This window comes from Xenopus tropicalis, chromosome 1 (genome assembly GCF_000004195.4).
Source record: "Xenopus tropicalis strain Nigerian chromosome 1, UCB_Xtro_10.0, whole genome shotgun sequence".
Taxonomy (NCBI): Eukaryota; Metazoa; Chordata; class Amphibia; order Anura; family Pipidae; genus Xenopus; species Xenopus tropicalis.
This window is the reverse complement of record NC_030677.2, coordinates 107,086,681-107,106,499: the sequence shown is the minus strand read 5'-3', so window position 1 is coordinate 107,106,499 and position 19,819 is coordinate 107,086,681. Positions and strand designations below refer to the sequence as shown.

The following is a 19,819-nucleotide window of genomic DNA, read 5'->3' as shown; positions in this document are numbered from 1 at the left end:
TGATGGTGCTGGCGAATGGAGGGGAAAAAGGCAATATAAATGGTGTGGTTTGGGTGGGGGAGATGTGCCAAACTTATATACATGGTAAGAAATGTAGGGTTTACATGTCCTTTAATTTAATAAGCATTCATTTTACAAAGCTTGGGTTTTGTTAACAAGGTCAAGAGGTTTATGAGGTTGAAATGATCTTACGTCTACAAGATATGTACCTTTTGAAGCCCTTTATAACACATTTGGCATTAAAAAAGTTCAAACATTGTAATTTTAACTAGTAAATGTTAAGCGTTTCACAGTGCCATCAAAAATTAAGAAAACTGATTTTTTTTACCACCCTATATTTTTTTTATATGTCTTTTGTTCTTGTTGTTTAATGAATTGAGAGGAAGCATAGTTGTATTTTTTATTAATAAGCCAAGTGCCCAAAAATGCTGTGATGCCACATGCCTATAACAAAAACAGAAGATCTGCAGGACTAAAAATCCTAAAAATGTTGGTGAAAGGCAGGTAAATAGGCCATACTAAGCAATATGTAACTAGAGCTGAGGGTACAGTTTGATGCTTGGTTTGACCACTTAGATTTCAGCTAGCTATAAGTAGTCACGTAAATATTGCACAGGAGTGTGTAAATGGAGTGACTTGGCTAAGCCAGTATGGGTGACATCCCCAGGGCATGTTGTACTACAATACAAAAAGACATTATCAGTACAGCTAAGGTATAGTTACAAAATGAAACACAAAGAGCAATTTTGTGTGCACCATTAAACTACTTTATGCTTCTGTATGTTTACAAAAATACAACATAGCTGCTAATAAAACTGTTCTTCCTATCCAGGGTGTGATAAGTTAAAGTAGAAAATATAGAGTACTTTGTTCCTGGATTGTGTTTTTAATAATTGTCACTACTGTTCTCTTCTGTGACGCTTATGCAAGGTCTGCACGGTTCCACAGGCCAACATTTCAGTGGGCCAGGAATTACTGTGACATCTTTCGGAAACAAATGCAACCCAAATCCCTGTTTCTCTGGTGTTACATGCATAGAGACAAGCTCTGGGTTTCAGTGTGGATCTTGTCCGGTGGGCTATTTGGGAAATGGAACTCACTGCACCGACATTAATGAGGTATGAAAAGAACTTTGATGTGGAAAATATCCAAGCATTCTAGAAAAATAAACACTCTAACTATACAAGTTTGTAAAGGTCCAAAAAGGTTTTGGTAATTTGTGATGTAACTGCAGAGACCCCACTGCCTCTTTTTTTAAGTAATACATTTTTAAAGAGTATTGCATATTTTGTCAAGTGTTTATATGTTATGCGCATGCATAATTCTAAGTAATGTGCTAAATATATCTGGATCCTCACAATTTCATAACTGCATGTGTGTCTGCAACAGCAGTATTAGGTACAATAAAACACTAGATACAACTGCATTTTATTACAAACACAGTATTGCCCCCACCATTTCATAACATTGTGGCATTTCCTAGCACAGCCTGGAACCAGGTATTCATGGCACAGCCTGGCACCCAGCATTTTTGACACAGAATAGCCCCAAGCATTTCATGGCACAGCCTGGCCCCACGCATTAGATGGCAAAACCTGGGCCTCAGCATTTCATGGCACAGCCTGGCCTCCAGCATTTCATGGCACCGCCTGAACTTCAGCATTTCTTGGCAGCCTGACCTCCAGAATGTCACGGCACTGCCTGGCCCCCAGCATTTCACGGCACAGCCTGACCTCCAGAATGTCATGGCACTGCCTGGCCCCCAGCATTTCATGGCACCGCCTTGCCCCAGCATTTCATGGCACAGCCTGACCTCCAGAATGTCATGGCACCGCCTGGCCCCCAGCATTTCATGGCACCACCTCACCCCCAGCATTTCATGGCACCACCTCCCCTACAAAATTTCATGGCCAAAAAACACACCTCAACAAATACTGATTGTCTCCAGGTGGCTGTAGGTCATGCCAGCCCTTATTATACTAGCAAGGAGTGACATCCCAGTCTCATCTAGTGTCGGACTGGGCCGCCAGAAAAAATCCCGGTGGGCCCTGGCTGCCTAGACTCGTCCCTTACTTGCGCTCCCCCTGCCTGACCGCTCCTCCCCTGACGCATTCAATTTATGCGCTCAGGGGAGGACGTCGGGTGGGGGGCCCTGCGAAGGGGGTTAGGGCGGCCCCTACAGGGGTGCGGTGCGGGTATTTGCAGGGCCCCTGGGGCGGGAGCCCTGGTCTTATCTTATAACACTAATGGCACAGGACATTTGATAGGAAATATGAGACTGTGAAAATAGTGCCTCTGTTGGCAATAGCCTTTACGAGTCTCTGCGCATTATAGGAGAATGAAATGCTCCATAAATATAGCATTAATGCACTAGCTTAACTTTACAGAAAGCATTCTTTTTTACAGAAATCTTCTTTCCCCAGCTTATATCTTTCATTAAAAATATGCGTGGGAACATGACGCAGGGTAACAGTGGGTTAGCTAAGTGCCCCAGGGCCCTCGAAAGATTTTTTTTCTGAGGGGGAGGGGCTGGCCGCCCATTAGTTACACCACTGCATTAAATTAATGCTTTCAGTCAATATGTGATTATGCATTGGCGTAACCCTTTTTAAGAAATACAGTACTAGTAGACAAAAGGTTCCCACTTTATCCAGTTTCACAGCTGTAATATAAGTCCTCTGTGGAATAGTAGGGGTTAATACTAGCATTCAGCTCCCCTTTCAACTAAGAGTTCTCTCTCATATCAGAGAACCCTCCTTATCCAGGTCTTCTTAATTCTTCTTCCTACTTCCTGCTAACCCTGGGAGGAGTCTTTCTCCCAGCCCTGAATGGGAACATTCAGATGAAGATGATTTCACTGTAGAGAATATTAAGCAGCAGCCATCTTGGGGAACTCATTTCTGCAGGTACAAACAGGTTAGATCCCATGTATACTATATTTAATCAAGAGGCCAGTAATAAATGTTTTCTGTTGATGATGGTGTCCATAGGGCTCTGCAGTCCTACAGGATGAAAACCTTTCTTATACAGACTAAAACATTAGTAGCAGTTAATACACAGGCTGAAAATGTTTTAAAAATATGATTACGTGTTGTGTATATGTGGTATCAGCATACAAATTCAAAACAAGTATTAAAATAAATATATAGTGGGAATAAATGTTACTTTTACCTGTCTGTTGTAATGAATAGTGTTTAACTGTGTAAAGATATGTAGTCAGTGGTGGGGCATTTTGTAAAACGTTATGGCCACTTTATATGGTTACATGGAGACATTCTTTTCCTTAACACAATACTATTAAACTTATATGAAATTATTTTTTTTGACAGTGCACAGTGAACCCATGTTTTCCCAGAGTACGCTGCGTCAACACATCTCCTGGCTTCCACTGTGAGCCCTGCCCTATTGGTTATATAGGAAAGAGGGTAGAAGGCATTGGGCTGGATTATGCAAGAGCTAATAAGCAGGTAATTATGAGAGAGTGGAATTTCTACACTAATTATTTAATCAAAGGGCAAAAATAACATTTGTCTCTGTCACTTCAGGATCAGATTTGATCATCGGATTATACTGTGGATAAATGAATTGGATATCTGTATAGCATAAACTACTGTGCATAAAATAATTCTCTTTATGTCACAACAGTTTTGATCTGAGGGCTTGCAGGGGGTACTCTGGAAATCAGATAGCGGTGGGTTTTTATACTGTAAATGAAAAATCAGTCAGATCATATTGTGATAAGAAAAGTAAATATACCACACACTCACACAAATAAAATCCCAGGGTAAAAGGGTAAATTTGCAAATAATTTGAGGAATGCATGAACAACTAAACTGCATAAAAAGCAATTAAACAAAATTACTAAGTAATTACAAAGCAATAACAAATGTGTATCACCAAACTTACAGATTACCTATAGGAAATTATTTGAATTTTAGTTTATCTGTATCTGTCAAAAGTGAAGAAACTGCATTTTGTCAGTGGATCCACTAGGTGTCAGGATGCAAGCAGTTGTCACAATGATAAAAAGCCAATAAGTATTTTTGCTTTTAATATTTTTGGCAGCTTGACTTGACTTGTAGGGGGAGCAGTAATTATATAAAATAAGACCAGCAAGCATTAATTTATTTATAAAAATATATCCTGCTAGTATTGGTTTTCTAAAGTGATATTTAAACTTTGGGACATATATTTTTACTGCATATATCAAGAATGCCCAGACTCAGGGGTCCTCAAACTTTTTAAACAGGGGGCCAGTTCACGGTCCCTCAGACTGTTGGGGGGCCGGTCTATAGTTTGGAAAAAAAAAACATCAACTGTGTAATTTAAAGTCATTATTATTCTGAAGGGCAGAGAATGGCTATAATAATTTGGACACCAACATTTCAGCTAAAGAAGAGCCAACTGTTTCATCACTCCACCAATCCCTTGCTGGATTTGAAATAAGTGGGTGCCACACCTCTCATATTGCATCAGTCCCATGATCCCTAGTGAGGGGTCCTAGAGGCCCTCTAAGGAAAAATGTAGTACAAGATAGTTAGTTAAACTGTTGTACACTACCATTAATAAAGGGACGCGGGATTCAGTGAATGTCCATGTTCTGCTCTTTCCCAGCGAGGCGAAGAGCAGATTTTTTACTTTTACTTTTTTACTTTTTTTTAATACTTTTTTTTCTGCAGATGTGTGATGATTTAAATGAATGTGAGAGTGGAACCAACCCATGTCCTGCAAACTCTTTGTGCACCAATACCAAGGTAACTATGGTATCTAAATAACATTATACAAATAACTTTAAAATACATTCATGTGCCACATGTGCTACCTGTTCTTTTTGTTAGATAAATGTTATATTAGGGCATTGGTAATCATAGGTAAGAGAGTTTGGCTGTTTGTGCAAAGGCATAGTCTGTATTTATTAATGGGTGAAATTTAGAATTCACCCATTGATAAATACCCTTTCTTAAAAACCCATAGGAATGAGTAGAACGTGGGTGAGTTTTTACGTATTAAGCTCTAAACCCACATTTTGATAAATCAGCCCCTAAGTGTGCTAAAATTCTTCCACTCATTTGTGTGCTTTTTCATGCAAATAATTTCTGCAGGCAAGGCATTACTTTCCAATGACACTTTCCAATAACATCAGCTGGTTAAATGGTGTTTCTAATTTATTTGTAGTAATGGTAAACATCATACAGTAACCTGATTTTAAGTTTTCCTGCATTTTACATTTTTTCGTACTCCCACCAATTTAAAATAATGTTTTCCTGGATTTTACATAAAAAATGTTTTCCTAATGTTCCCAAAAATGATGTTATTAGTTTAAAATACTAACCAGATGCGCATTTTGGCATGGTTCTGCCTGTAAATAGTCAATTCCAATAAGTCTGCCCCTTATTCAATCATGCACAAATCCCTTATTCCTTTAGGTTGTGCATCTGACTGTCAGAGAGCACATGCTCCCCAATAGTGAAACATTAATGCCCCCCCACAGTGTAATATTAATCACCCTAAACCACTCACACACCATGTACATTCTCAGTGGTGAACATAATTATGATTTATATGGAATGTAAGGTGTTCTGCTTGTATATATAAATGCATTGACTGTATGTACCTCTTATGATTTCAGTAGCTTTACTTTCTTGGCTGAATTCACAGAGGGACCACATGAAAAACAAGATTTATGTAGGGTTTTTCTCAGTGTGCAATCAACACATTTTATTAATTTCAGGTGTGTTGCCTGTATGTGTGTGGTCTAACACACAAGAGGTTGTTCATGAGGATGCCAGAGCAGAGAACATGCTGACACTTTTCTTCCACCTTGTTTCTACTTTACTAACCACAAACAGGAACCACAAAGTGTATCAGTCCACTGTGCATCCAATGAATAAAAAACCAATAGCACCTTTGATTTGGCAATAGTTCTACCTCATAAAAATGATATATATGTATATATAAGCTTAACATAACCTGCTTTTATTTCATGTGCTCAGGTGCACATGGTGATATATTGGAGAGCTAACTATAACCTGAAATACTTCTATGTACAAAGTAAGCCCTACTTAGAATGTCAGCATACACCTTGTACCTGAATATGAAACTAATAAATTGACTTTTATGCACTTAATATGGTCTATTATTATGCTGCTAGCTAAACGATTAAGGGATAACACTGCCATATCATCTATCTTAGAGATTCATTATCCTGTCAAACCTGACAAGGCTTATATATATAGTAGCTTTAAAAGTGAAAAGCACAAATCTTTTGCTATAATGTAAGGTTAACTGTTAACCTATTATACTCTGAATTCTGGGAGACTTATTTAGCACATGCAACAATGCCACTGGTTCGCCAACAAAGAGTAAGACAAGGTTTTTAATTACTATTAGGGCAATGGCACATGGTAAAATGTGTTATCCGCGAGTAAATCTGCCTTACCACAGGCAACAAATCTCTTGAAAATTGCATGGCATTGCCTGAAATTGCGATTGTCAAAAGTAAAACATATTACCGGTATGGGATCCCTTATCCGGAAACCCATTATCCAGAAAGCTCCGAATTACAGAAAGCCCATCCCCCATAGACTCAAAATAATAATATAATTTTAAAACTGATTTCCTTTTTCTCTGTAGTAATAAAACAGTACCTTGTAATTGATCCCAACTAAGATATAATAAATCCTTATTGGATGCAAACAATCCTATGGGGTTTAATTAATGTTTTATTGATTATTTACTACACTTAAGGTATGGAGATCCAAATTACAGAAAGATCCCTTATCCGGAATACCCTTGGTCCCGAGCATTCTGGATAATGGGTCCTATACCTGTACTCGCAATCTGGCTTAATCGGGGCAAATTGGCCCCCTTCGTATTTTTCTGCAATTAAACCAGGCCGCCGTGATTAATGTTTTACTTGTGCCGACTGCAATGTCAATGTAAGTATTTTTCTGGAGATTTGATGCACAGATTTCACCGCAGGTGACCAATCTTACAGTTTGCCATTGCCTTAAGACTTTTCAAGAAACTTATTAAAGTCTGCTTGTTTTTCTGTAGTTTCCTTTTTAAACTGTTCATATGTATTACTACTGATAAAACTTCTCTACATATAGGGTTCCTACAAATGTACCCCCTGCAAGGCAGGGCAAGGAGGAGCCTGCAAAAGTGAAAAAAGATGTCCCAATGGAGAGATAAGCAAGTGTCATGAAAATGCTGACTGCATCAAGGAACGGGATGGTTCCATAGTATGCGTGGTAAGCTTTAGTATTATTTTGTGTATATATAAAGAAACAACCAGCTGACATACCTCTCATAGACTGTTATATTTTAATTGCCAAACACATAAATGCATAGGCATGGATAGGCATGAACAAAATCACAAACTCAAAGAGGAATTGAAAAATAATGTTGTATAAGAACAGGAATGTAGCACAGACAAAGGGCTACCAATTGCTGCAGTTGCTTTCCTTGTAAGCATTGCAAGTTACTTGCAGCTTGCAATTAACACTTCAAAATGCAACAGTGCTTATTTTGGCCACAAAAACTAATTTTGATCCATCAGTGTGAAGCAACTAGATTTTCTTCAGTAAAAATGGGAGCTGTGAAATACTCCACAGCTTTAAAACAGAAGTAATAATAAGATATATTGGACACTATATTTGAATATCTCACTATAGGACCATTTGATCATTATGGCAGAGCAGCCAAAAGAAAAGTAAAATGTTTTTTTCCACCGAATCAGTGGAGATGAGGAATAAGGTTTGGAAATATTCAAAATCTGTGGAAATTTGGTGTTTCAAAGCTTTAGATGATTTAATGCAAATGTGGAGCCAAAACATTTTAAAGCATATTTGGAATAGGAGTCAAGAGAACATAACTGGCCTTGGCATTACATCAGTTGTACATGATGTAAGATTTCCAGCTCAACAAAACAGTTATTTTGGAATAAAAGCAAATTGGCAAACTATTATCTTTTATTTATATATATTGCCAATAATTTACACAATGCTTCACAGAGACTTACCCCTATTTACACAGGCCCTGTCCCCCAAGAGTACAATCCAACTTCCCTAAAACATTCACCAAAATGCAAACTTCTTGCCGACAGCTCCCAGCTTAAAATTAAACACAGACTCCAAGTCCTAGTGACTAGATACTCTACAATCTGGCTTCCACCCTCACCATTTCACAGAAACAGCCCTTACTAAAGTGTCAAAAACTTGCTCACTGCTAAATCAAAGGGCCAATCTTAATTCTGCCTCACATTCCTACCACTGTTGACACTTGATCATTCTCTGTTGCTTTATATTCTATCCTCACTGGAGTTTCTAGAAATTGCACAATCCTGAATCTCTTTATATATTTCTAACACATCCTTAGTGTCTCCCATATCACCTCCATGTTCTTAAATTTCCCTCTCTTAGTAGGGGTATATATAGGCTCCATTGCTGGACCCCTCATATTTTCAATCTGCACTACTAGTCTTAGTCACCTGATCAACTCATTTGGGTTTCAGTATGATTTACAGGCTGATAATGCTCAAATGTACCTCTCCTCTCCAGACTGTCTAAAAATGAACATGGACAAAATTGAACTGATCATCTTCCCCCCCTTCCACTACTGTTTCTCTGCCTGACATTACTATCAGTATGGAAAACAGCCATATAACCCCAGTTCGCTGCCTAGGCACTACATTTGACTTTTTTATTCACTTCCCACATTCAGTGCTCAGTAAATCATGCTGCTTTCACCTCATTTGACCCTTCCTCATGCATACTACCAATATTCACACCCATGCCCTCATCATATCTCATTTAGACTACTGCAGATCACTGCTCTATGGACTACCCCTGTCTAAACTGACCCCACATTTATCCATCATAAAGACTCATGCAACACTCCTCCCACTCCACAAGTGTTGCCCCTCTCTGCCGGTCCCTGTGCTGGCTACCTGTTATATACAGGATTCAATTTAAGATTCTTATACTTGCTCTCAACAGTGCTGCACCACCATATATAACCACTCTAATTAACAGTTACAACACTGATGTAACCTTTGGTCTGCACATGACCTTCTTTTCTCCTCCTAAAGGCCCCCATACACGGGCCGATAGAAGCTGCTGATATTGGTCCCTTGGACCGACTCGGCAGCTTATCTGAAATTGGCCAGATATCGATCGGCAAGGTTAAAAGATTCAGTTGGAACGGGGGCCGCATCGGCTCGTTGATGCGGTCCCCGAACCGACTGCCCCATTGCCGCCTACATAATCCGATTGGATTATTTTTTTTTTTTAACTTCAAGCTCCCCGATATCGCCCACCCGTAGGTGGGGATATCGGTGGAAGATCCGCTCGCTTGGCGATCTTGGGACCTTTACTCGATTTTGGTGCTATATTTGTCTGTATATTAACAATTTGGTCTTGTGTTTGTACCCCTTTACTCTGTAAAGCACTGTGAGGAACGATGGTGCTATATAAAGTAATTCTTTAACTTTTATACAGTAATTATACAACACTTTGGGGCACATTTACAAAAGCACGAACGCACGAGCGTTCATGCAAACACTCCGAGCGTAATTTTGACGTTTTTTTCGGGCGTCCGCACGACTTTTTCGTACGGCGCACAACTTTTTCGTACGGTGCACAACTTTTTCGAACGTTTGCATGAAAAAATCGGAACGGTTTTACCTCTGTTTACAATTGTTCGGTACGAAAAATTTCGTGACTTTCGGATCGCCAATACGATATTATCGTGATTAATACGTTTTTTTCGTAAGCATTTTCGTGATATTTGCGATCTTACGAAATTTTCATTTCCAATACGATTTTTTTTCCATTCGTGATTCGGATTCGTGGATTAGTAAATGTGCCCCTATGAGTAGGGTTACAGTTTGGAAATCTGTCTTTAAAAAGACAGGGAACTGTTGTAATATATTTTTCAACTTTTGACTTTCTTGCAGGCACCTGCAGCAATAATACAACTATATTAAACACCTCAAGAGAAAGTAAATAAGCTCCCAAGAGAACAAAAAATGTGTGCAAGATAGGGCCACAATGACAGCATGGGTACCAGCAAAATGACCAAAGAAACACAATGTATTTTGCTCAACCGAAAAAGTTAAAAAGTGTATTCCATATTAAAACAGAAATGAGCAGTAGTATATGGTTAGTAAGGGTCAATCTTTAAAAAAAATGGCCTATGCTTTATCATTATTGATGTGGCACACCCAGTGTTATTTGACAGTATTAACTTGTTCTTAGTAATGATGCTGTATTTAGGTGCCTGGCAAGCCTTGGATATCACCCTAGAGTGATAGATTTCCCATTATTTTTGCACAGATACATTGTTAAGAAACTGGTAGAATCAAGGATTTTTCTTTGAAAAGGAATTATAAAGAATGTATCATTTCTCTTTCCATTTGCACAGTGCGCAGTTGGGTGGGCGGGAAATGGATTATTGTGTGCAAAGGACACAGACATTGATGGATTTCCTGATGAAAAGCTGAGGTGTAGTGATGTTAAATGTAAAAAGGTAAGAAAGCAAAGTCTGTCATTACAGTGTGACAAATTATATTGTTAAGAGACAAAAGAAATATTGATACATTAATAATTCTACTCCTGGACCATTTCATTCTGTATCAGCTCCATAGTAGGTTGAACCACTTGTCTTAAGTAACAATACAATGTTTTTCTATAATGATCATAGATTTAAAGAACACTTTAATTTTATAAAGAAAAGAAACACAAGCATTTTTTCTGGTTGTACTTGTATTACCATTTTCTTACATAATGGACTTTAAATGGTTTGCTGAAAAAAATTAGTCATTAAAACCATATCTAAATCTGTAATTTCTTTCCATTTAACTTGTTTCTGAAAATTATTTTAAGAAAAAGTTTTTTATATTATGAAGAATTCAAAAATCAAACTTTAGATACTTAAATATACTTAACAGAATTTATCATCATAATAAGTTACCTATTTAAGAATCTTACCAAACTGGCATACAAGTATCATTAAATATCACCTTTATACATATTTTAACCTGAAACATCATTTCATGATGTTCTGTGTGTTATCACTTGACAAGAAAATTATCCAGGTTCTGTAAGAGGAAGAGATGTTGAAAAACACAGCGCTGTCCATTCATTGTCTGTTATAACCAACAGTGTATGTGTGTCCTTGGTTTGTGTGAGAGCACAGTGCCTCATAAGACCAAGTCAAAAGACTTTAGTACTTAAAGAAAACAGAAAGTTAAAATCACCTTGGGGGGGGGGGGGGGGGGGGCAATTTGTTAGGCACCCCCTCAGCAATTATGGTTTCTACTCTGAGACCCTGGGTTTCACTTTTCTTTACTGAAAACTGCCACAGTCCAGGATGACACTGTAGAAGTGCAGCTTTGATATCTATCCTTACAGATGAATTTCATTTTTATTTAATACAGGATTTTTAGAGAAATCCTGTATTACATTTGTAACCCTAAATCTCCCAGACATGCTCACATATCTCATTTTATATTTCAGGACAACTGCGTAACAGTCCCCAATTCTGGTCAGGAAGATGCAGACAGAGATGGTATCGGAGATGCTTGTGATGATGATGCTGACGGAGATGGGATTCCAAATATGCAGGTTTGGAAATGCTGAATTTCTATAATAAAAAAGATCCTTTAGTCAGGTAGGGTTTAACATTTAGATATTAGATCTCTTTGTCTAACCCAAGAGTTTTGTCTTTGCATAGCTAATTTTGGTTGAAAAACTCCATCAAGTTCAACTATACTAATTGTAGATATTAGTATCACAATTGCCTTTGATATTATGCTTGTTTAAGAACTCATCCAAGCCAATAAAAGAATAGAATAAGAGACAACATCACCCAGAAATATATAGAGTGAATTTCTTTTATCATTATTAATACAGGATAACTGCATTTACGTTCCTAATGTGGACCAGAAAAATGTTGACCAGGATGACTATGGAGATGCTTGTGATAACTGTCGTAATGTTAAGAATGATCAGACGGACACAGACCGGGATGGAAAAGGAGACGTCTGTGACGATGATATGGATGGAGACAGTATGTTTCTTTCTACTTGTAATTGTTTGGAAAGTGTACAGGAACATAGGTAAAACAACTGCAACATATTAAAAATTGTCGGTGAACTTTGTATAAAATACTTGTGAAAAAAGTTTTAGCTCTTAGTTGCTACTCTGTGCTGCAACCAAATACAATTGTAGAAATCCCAAAATGAGGAAAAAAGCTTCAGCAGGTTTGCTGCAAAACATTTATTATGGGTAGTGGTAACACAACATGTTTCAGGTCCATACCCTTGATAAAAGGTATTGACCCGAAACATGTTGTATTACCACTACCCATAATAAATGTTTTACAGCAAACCTGCTGAAGCTTTTTTCCTAATCTTTGGATTTCTACAACTGCAAAATATCTGCAAAAAATATATGGAAAATTATTGAATAATAACTAAACTTTAGATGCTAGCAGTGAAAAGAAAGAACCATTTTGTCACCAAGCACCAAAGATGCCTTCTTAATGCCTACAACATTTGTTTGCCCACCATACCACTTTTTAAGTCCTTAAAAAGCATCACTAAAATTGTGACATTTCAAAGTTAAGTGTAACTAATCATCATACAAGAGTGCTGACTAAATTGCTATTTAATATAAATACTAAGAAAAATGTATATAGTAGTGACGAGCGAATTTTTTCACAAGGCATGGCTTCGCAGCAAATTGTTTCACGAAACTGGGCATCATATTGAGCTTGGTCGTGTCAAAAAAAGACGCGGTTGACAAAAAAAAGATGTGGGCGACAAATACTTTTCATGGATTTTTTGCCGTTTCCTGAATTTAATGCAAAGCAAAAAGGGACAGATTTGCTCATCACTAGTATATAGAAATAATTTTATAATAAGCCTTACTCATGCAAATATTATTTGCTTTCAGTGAATTAATATCTTCAGAAATAGGATTATTCACAATTTCACATCCACACTTTGGAGAATATAGCATTGATTATCTAATGTTTTTATGCTTTTTTGCAGAAATCAAAAATGCAGTAGACAACTGTAAGAAAATTCCCAACTATGACCAGAAAGACACAGATGGAGATGGCGTAGGAGATGTTTGTGACAGTTGTCCAACAATCAGGAACCCAGACCAAGTAATCACACAATCATTTAAAGTGGACCTGTCACCCAGACATAAAAAGCTGTATAATAAAAGTCCTTTTCAAATTAAACAAGAAACCCAAATTCATTTTTATATTAACACATCCAAACCTATTATAAAGACATTTAAAAATCCCAGCTGTCAATCATATATTGCCAAGTACTTTAACTTTCAATTCAGCTCTCACTTTCCCCCTCCCTCCTAACCATCTAATTGTGTAGCCAGTGCATGGGCCTGGGCATCTGGTCCCCCGTTCTGGCACATACACAAGATTTTGGGCTGATACAAGGCTTGCCTTAATAACAGTGTCCACAAAATGGCACCTGCCTATTTGATGTGATTGTGTAATTCCAGGACTGAAGGAAACAAGATTTATATTACTTATATAGTATCAGTGAAGTTTATTTTGCTTAACAAACACAATAGAAAAGAATTTTGAATTATTTCTTGTAGTTGTAAGCCCTTCGACACATGCAATAAGGTCAAAATAAATGTGTGCAACAAATTAATATTCTTCTTATTTTTTATTTTAGTCAGATGCTGATCATGACCTAGTTGGTGACCTCTGTGATACCAACCAAGACAGGTAAGGTAATTTTTTTTTTTTTTTTTTTTAAAAGACCAGAAGATGACATTAAGTTAGTTACTATAAATGCTTAATAGCATTTTTAAATGGGCATCATTCTCTGTTTGTTTTCTTATTTACCAGTTACATGCTTCTTAGGTGCAGATTTTCTGCTAGATGATTTGCTTTATTAGGTTGAGTTGTTATATTTTATAGATCAATTGGGAAACGTTCTTCTTGATTTGGGTGCTGAAATCCTGCATTATAGTAACTTCATTATTGCAGTGCCTTTAGTGTATTGTATAACTTTTATCTGCCCTGTTTCTGAGCAACACAGGTTTTTCAATGGTTAGCATTGTTTCCAGCTAGGGAACTATTTGCAAGGAGCTTATATTCTCTCCTCATGCTTGCAGCAGGTTCCCTCTAGATATTTTGGTTTCTTCCCTGCAAAAACATATAGGATGGTTATCTGGCTTCTGCTAAAAAAATGAACCTAGTGTATTGTTTGAATAGTATAGAGACCTTTGATTGTAGCGTATTGTGACTGATGTGAATTGTGTGGTGCAGAATACTATGTTGGCAATGTATAAAATAAGTAATATTGCAATTCCTTTACTAAAGGCAATATGATAACAGTTTGAAACTAGATGCTTTTCAGTATTCAGAGGAAAAAATAATCAAAAGGCATTTATAAAAGTGGACATGTTCTTCAAATTATTAATTCTATTTTCACCTTCTCTTTAACTGTTGCTTTATACTCTATGGGGGTTATGTAATAAAAGGCACTAAGTTTGACCAGGAGCAGTAACCCATAGCAACTAATCAGCAGGTAGAATTTACCTGTTACCTTTTTAAAAGCAAACATCTTATTGGTTGCTATGAGTTACTGCTCCTGGACAAACTTAGTGCCTTTTATTACGTATGGGGGTATGATTCTTCATTGTCTCCTGCATCTTCTCTATTATTCTGTAAGCTCCTACTTCAGTGTTATAATTTAGTTGCAGCAGCCATAATGTAAGAGACTGTAAGATTTTTTTCAGGTAAGAAAAATCATACTAGAGAGTTAATATGTTTGTGAGTGCCTCATGTGAGTTTGTTGTCCCTGTTTTCTGAATAGAGACGGTGATGGTCACCAAGACACAAGTGATAACTGCCCTTCAGTGGTCAACAGCGACCAATTGGACACTGACAAGGATGGAGATGGAGATGAGTGTGATGAGGATGATGATAATGATGGCATTCCAGACACTGCTCCTCCCGGTCCTGATAACTGTAGAATTGTACCTAATCCTGACCAGGCTGATTCTGATGGTAAGTAAAGATGGTGAAAAATGTAGACAAGGTTTGATGTAGTAAAACATTTCCCTTAATCTAATAATCGATAGGAACCAATGAGATATTTACATTTAAACAGCTGACCTATAAATGCTACCTGCTGATAGTTTGTATGGGTTACTGAACCTATGATGAAACTTTGCACCTTTTAGTTGATTATACTGTATCCCATATTTTTCTTTATTAAATCATGCGAATAAGGTTACTGGAGAAATAAAACAAAAGTCGTAAATATGAAAAACTCAAATAAGAACAAAAATTAGCATTAGTATTTCACAACATAATATTCTTTATTATTACACTGCAAGTTTGAATTGTGGTTTTTTTTGGCATATAAATTAAGACTCTATTGCACATGTGAAATGAGCAATTTTGTTCCCCCTGGCGCATGGGGTCACTAAATAGTTTTGATTTGCAAAAGGCATATTGACTTTGTGCAAGAAATCCTACTGTCAGCCAACAACATTTATCAAGCACTACCATTTATTTTTCAATGAAACTCAATTTTTGCAATGAAACTAGGAAGCAATTGAATGTAAACCATTGATATCTTAATTACAGTTCCTTAAAGAAATTATTTTCATAGCTTTTTCTCTTCTAATATTCCCACAATTTTACATCACAGCTGACAAACCTAAAGATCCAGTAATTTTCACTTATTTAAAGTTTTTGAAAATTGTGCATTCTGCTGAAAAGATGTTGTTTTACTTCAAATATATTTGATATCATTTTTCATGACCCTTTGGCCCAAGTCAGAAATATATGGTATCCAGGAAACTCTGAATTACAGGATCAAAAAGCTAAATGCAAAATGAATGACACAAGTTTAACCATTTTTACTTATAAAATATATTGGAATAAGGAGAGAATAAGAACATAAACAGGGAGTAAAAGTCAGCAGTGTCTGTGTATTGAGAAAGCACTTGTAAGTTCTGTAGAGTGATTAAACTGACTCACATACAAAAGTAAAATAACCATAGAAGATTTATTGATACTTAGCACCATCACTGAGTAACTCCTTCCACACCCAAAATGGCTCAATAGTAATTCCAACATAACAAGAAACCAGGCACTTAGAAGTCTAGGCCAAAGTCAAAGTGCTTCGTCCCAAACCCAACTTTATGTTTCCCACACACAGAATACCAGAAAGAAAAGTACACATTTTATCAGCTAGTATACTACACAGCATTATTGAATAGATCTCTATCAGTTAGCATACTATATAGTAAAATACAGCATATATGAATATACATTAGCAGTTAGCATACTATGGGGCCGATTCACTAAATTTCAATAACACTTATCGCATGCTTTTTTGCATTAAAAAGCATGCGATAAATAAGTACCGATTCATCAAAGTCATTTTGCATGCGTTAAGACGCATATCGCATGCGAAAATAACGCATTGGCGATAAGTGTAATTTTTAACTCATTGCGTTAATTAGCGAATAGAAATAGTACTAACACATGATTCACAAAAGCATATGAAGTGTTAAACACGTAAAATATCGCATTAATCTGTGCGAATATTATTTAACGAAAATTGCGGTTCCTGAGCTTTTGGCAACACAACATGGAGTTTGCAATCGGTTTTTTTCAAGTATGTGTTGGCCCTAGAGTGATGCATCCTCCAGTTTTCAGGGAAATGGTAATTTTCAGAACAGTAGTTTTCAGAAAGTATGTATGTATGTATATGTATATATTTATTTATAAAGCGCTACTTATGTACGCAGCGCTGTACAGTAGAATTCATTAATACAGACAGGGGGTTAAAGATAATGGATAAATACAAAAGATAATGGATAAATACAAAGTACAACAATAAATACAAGGTGCAGTTGCAATAAGAGTCAGAAACACAAGATGAAGGAGGTCCCTGCCCCATAGAGCTTACAATCTATATGGGAGGGGTAACTAACAGACACAAATGGGCAAATGTAAGTGCTATAGGTCACAGTGGGTGACACTACAGTATAAGTGCCAGTTTCCAGATCAGGTGCTGGGTGAGTGCTCCAAAAGGTAGTCTTTAAGTTTAGTTTTAAAAAGACTGAGGGAGGATTCTCTCCGCAGGACATCAGGGAGGGAATTCCAAATGTAAGGGGCAGCAAGGCAGAAGGGTTTAAGGCGGGAAACAGCAGTAGTAGTGGGGGGCGCAATCAAACGGTTGCTCTGCGAGGAACGAAGGAGTCGGCCAGGAATGTACGGAGACACCAGGGAAGAGATGTAGCGAGGAGCAGAGGAATGGAGGGCTTTGAAGGTTAAGAGAAGGAGTTTGTAAACTATTCTTTGTTTAACAGGAAGCCATGATAAGGCCTTTAGCAGGGGAAGGGCCTGAACTCTCCTGGATGAGAGGAGGAGAATTCTGGCAGCGGTGTTTAATATAGACTGTAGGGGGGAAAGAGTTAGGGAGGCCGGTTAGCAGCAGGTTACAGTAGTCAAGTCGGGATAGGATGAGCGCGTGCATGAGCAGCCTAGCTGTTACAGTAGAAAGAAAGGGCTGGATTTTGGCAATATTGTGTAAGAAAAAGTGACAGGTTTTGACAGTGGTGTTAGTATGGTCAGAGAAGGAGAGACTGGAGTCAAAGATCACCCAAACAACGCATGGAATTGACTGGGTTGATGAGGGTGCCTTCAATAGAGATAGAAAAGGGGGAAGTAGGACCAGAAAGTAATGGTTACATGCGTAATATCGGAAATAACGCAAGAAAATCGCTCATCACGAGTTAAATAACGCAAAGAACGTTTTTTAATTATGACACGTATCCTTTTAGTGAATCGAGCGTTAAGTCGCAAAAAATAAGAAGTGATAAAATTTTGAACGCATGCTATAAATAGTGCTCATTTTATCAACCTTTAGTGAATCGGCCCCTATATATGGCAGAAAATCAAGCATTAAACGGTGTCACATTCCTGGAATAGCTAAAAGCTATCTTTAAGGTGTTGCTCTGTTCTCTCTATCTTTTGCTCTGTGAAACACTTATTTTCCTTACATACCACCCCTTGATTCACAGAGACAGTATGATAGGAAAGCAATACAAAAGCATTGGCACTAATGGGCAATACTTGATGCTTGCCAGATATGGTACTAGTCTTGATGCATTTAAGCAGTTTCAGAATAAAATAAAATGCAAAGCACAAGCATAAAATCAATAATATTGGTTTAAAATGCATTATATTGTTTAACCAGGATCCTATTGATCCCATCCATTTGAAAGGGTTTTGATAATCTTTAGCAATATCTCAGACTCTTTTCTGCAACAGTTTAACCTGTTCAATATGGCTCAAGATGACATCCTCATTATCAGGGATGAAGGTACAGGCCTCATCAGCATCCACCCCTTTGTTCGGCCAGGATATCATCTAAAGTCAATCTATTTTGTAAAACAACCTTTCTCATTTGTACCACTTCATGGGTTAGAGCTGATAATTCAACACTGGTATTATTAACTATCTCATCCATGACTGACAAAAAATTATTCAATCATTTCATTAATTCCATGCCCCACCCTGTCCAAGATCGAAACCGAGCCCATACCATATCATCAGTAGTAAATAGTTCACATTTTATTCTATGATGACTTCATGTTTATCTACCAAATCTGTATATTTAATAGTTTGTCTTACTGCTGGTATGACCAGTATCCAATAGCTACCTTGCCCTCCCATAGGTATCCAAGCAAAAGCTTTAAGACCACAGATAAAATACAAACCCTTAGGTAATGTTTTAAGGAGCTGAGTTCCATGAGAGTCAGCTAGAGTGGCAAGAAACCCAAAATTTTCAAATGGCCCTTTTTTGACCAACAACATATTGAATCCTCTGCAAAGGAGAATAATGCATTGGCCAAATCTAGAACTCCATGCTGCACACCCATTTGCTCACCCATTTGTACTTATGAGTATCACAATGTCTGGTACCGCTGCAGCCAAGAGGGGTGCTACATTATTTAACCCTCTATAATGAATCGTTAGGTGCCATGACCCATCAGGTTCATTTCCGCCATACTGGAGCATTGAATGGACCACATCTGGTCTAAATACTTCAACCTCCACTAATATCTTAATTGTGCCTGTGATTTCCAAAGGTAAATGCTCCCAATTCTGTCATTACAGATTGTCCCCTTAAAATGTCTATCCCTACAATATTATTGGGCAATGAAGAGTATTTGCCAAGTAATTTTGTAGTAAAAATAGGTCCCTTCCCCAACTGCATTTTCAGGGTCACTGGTACAGCAATAATTGGCTTACCAATCATCAATCATCAACACTGGCCCATGTGATTTTGGCTGAGCTGTACCGTTAAACAAACTAACATCATCCCTTGTGTCTAATAATGTCATTACTCGCTGTGCTTGTCCATGTCAATATAAAGTGACTGGTATGTAAGGACATGGTTTTTGTTATGAAAGGCCCTGGGGATCTACCACCCCTTCAGTCTGTTGTCTGTGACAACTGCCACCCCTTCCCCTCTGTGTGTCATGTCATCTAACAGAATTTTACACTCTGCATATGGCAAAAGAGTTAAGGGAGTCAGGCTCAACTCCTCATCTAGTTCAATTAGAGGAGGAGCCGCTAAGGGCAACCTTTTTCAGTTTAGGTTGGATGGCCTCAACTTTCCCTTTGCTGTTAGTTCCCTAGACGTAGCGAGCAGAAATTTTGTCTGCTTTCATCTCCTTTGCGTCCATAATTTCTTTTGGCACACCACTGTTTAGCAAATCTAGAAAGATTTGTCTGCAAG

General features: G+C 37.6%; 1 protein-coding gene across 1 annotated transcript in view; it reads left to right on the top strand.

Annotated features, from left to right (window-relative positions):
• Positions 1 to 19,819, top strand: part of comp (cartilage oligomeric matrix protein) — a 48,129-nt gene that overhangs the window by 14,571 nt on the left and 13,739 nt on the right. Inside the window, exons 4-13 of the mRNA XM_012965676.3 lie at positions 931 to 1,118; positions 3,330 to 3,467; positions 4,680 to 4,754; positions 7,113 to 7,253; positions 10,426 to 10,530; positions 11,520 to 11,627; positions 11,916 to 12,072; positions 13,058 to 13,176; positions 13,718 to 13,770; positions 14,867 to 15,060. Coding sequence (XP_012821130.2) covers positions 931 to 1,118; positions 3,330 to 3,467; positions 4,680 to 4,754; positions 7,113 to 7,253; positions 10,426 to 10,530; positions 11,520 to 11,627; positions 11,916 to 12,072; positions 13,058 to 13,176; positions 13,718 to 13,770; positions 14,867 to 15,060 — 1,278 coding nt within the window. The remainder of the gene's footprint in view (positions 1 to 930; positions 1,119 to 3,329; positions 3,468 to 4,679; positions 4,755 to 7,112; positions 7,254 to 10,425; positions 10,531 to 11,519; positions 11,628 to 11,915; positions 12,073 to 13,057; positions 13,177 to 13,717; positions 13,771 to 14,866; positions 15,061 to 19,819) is intronic.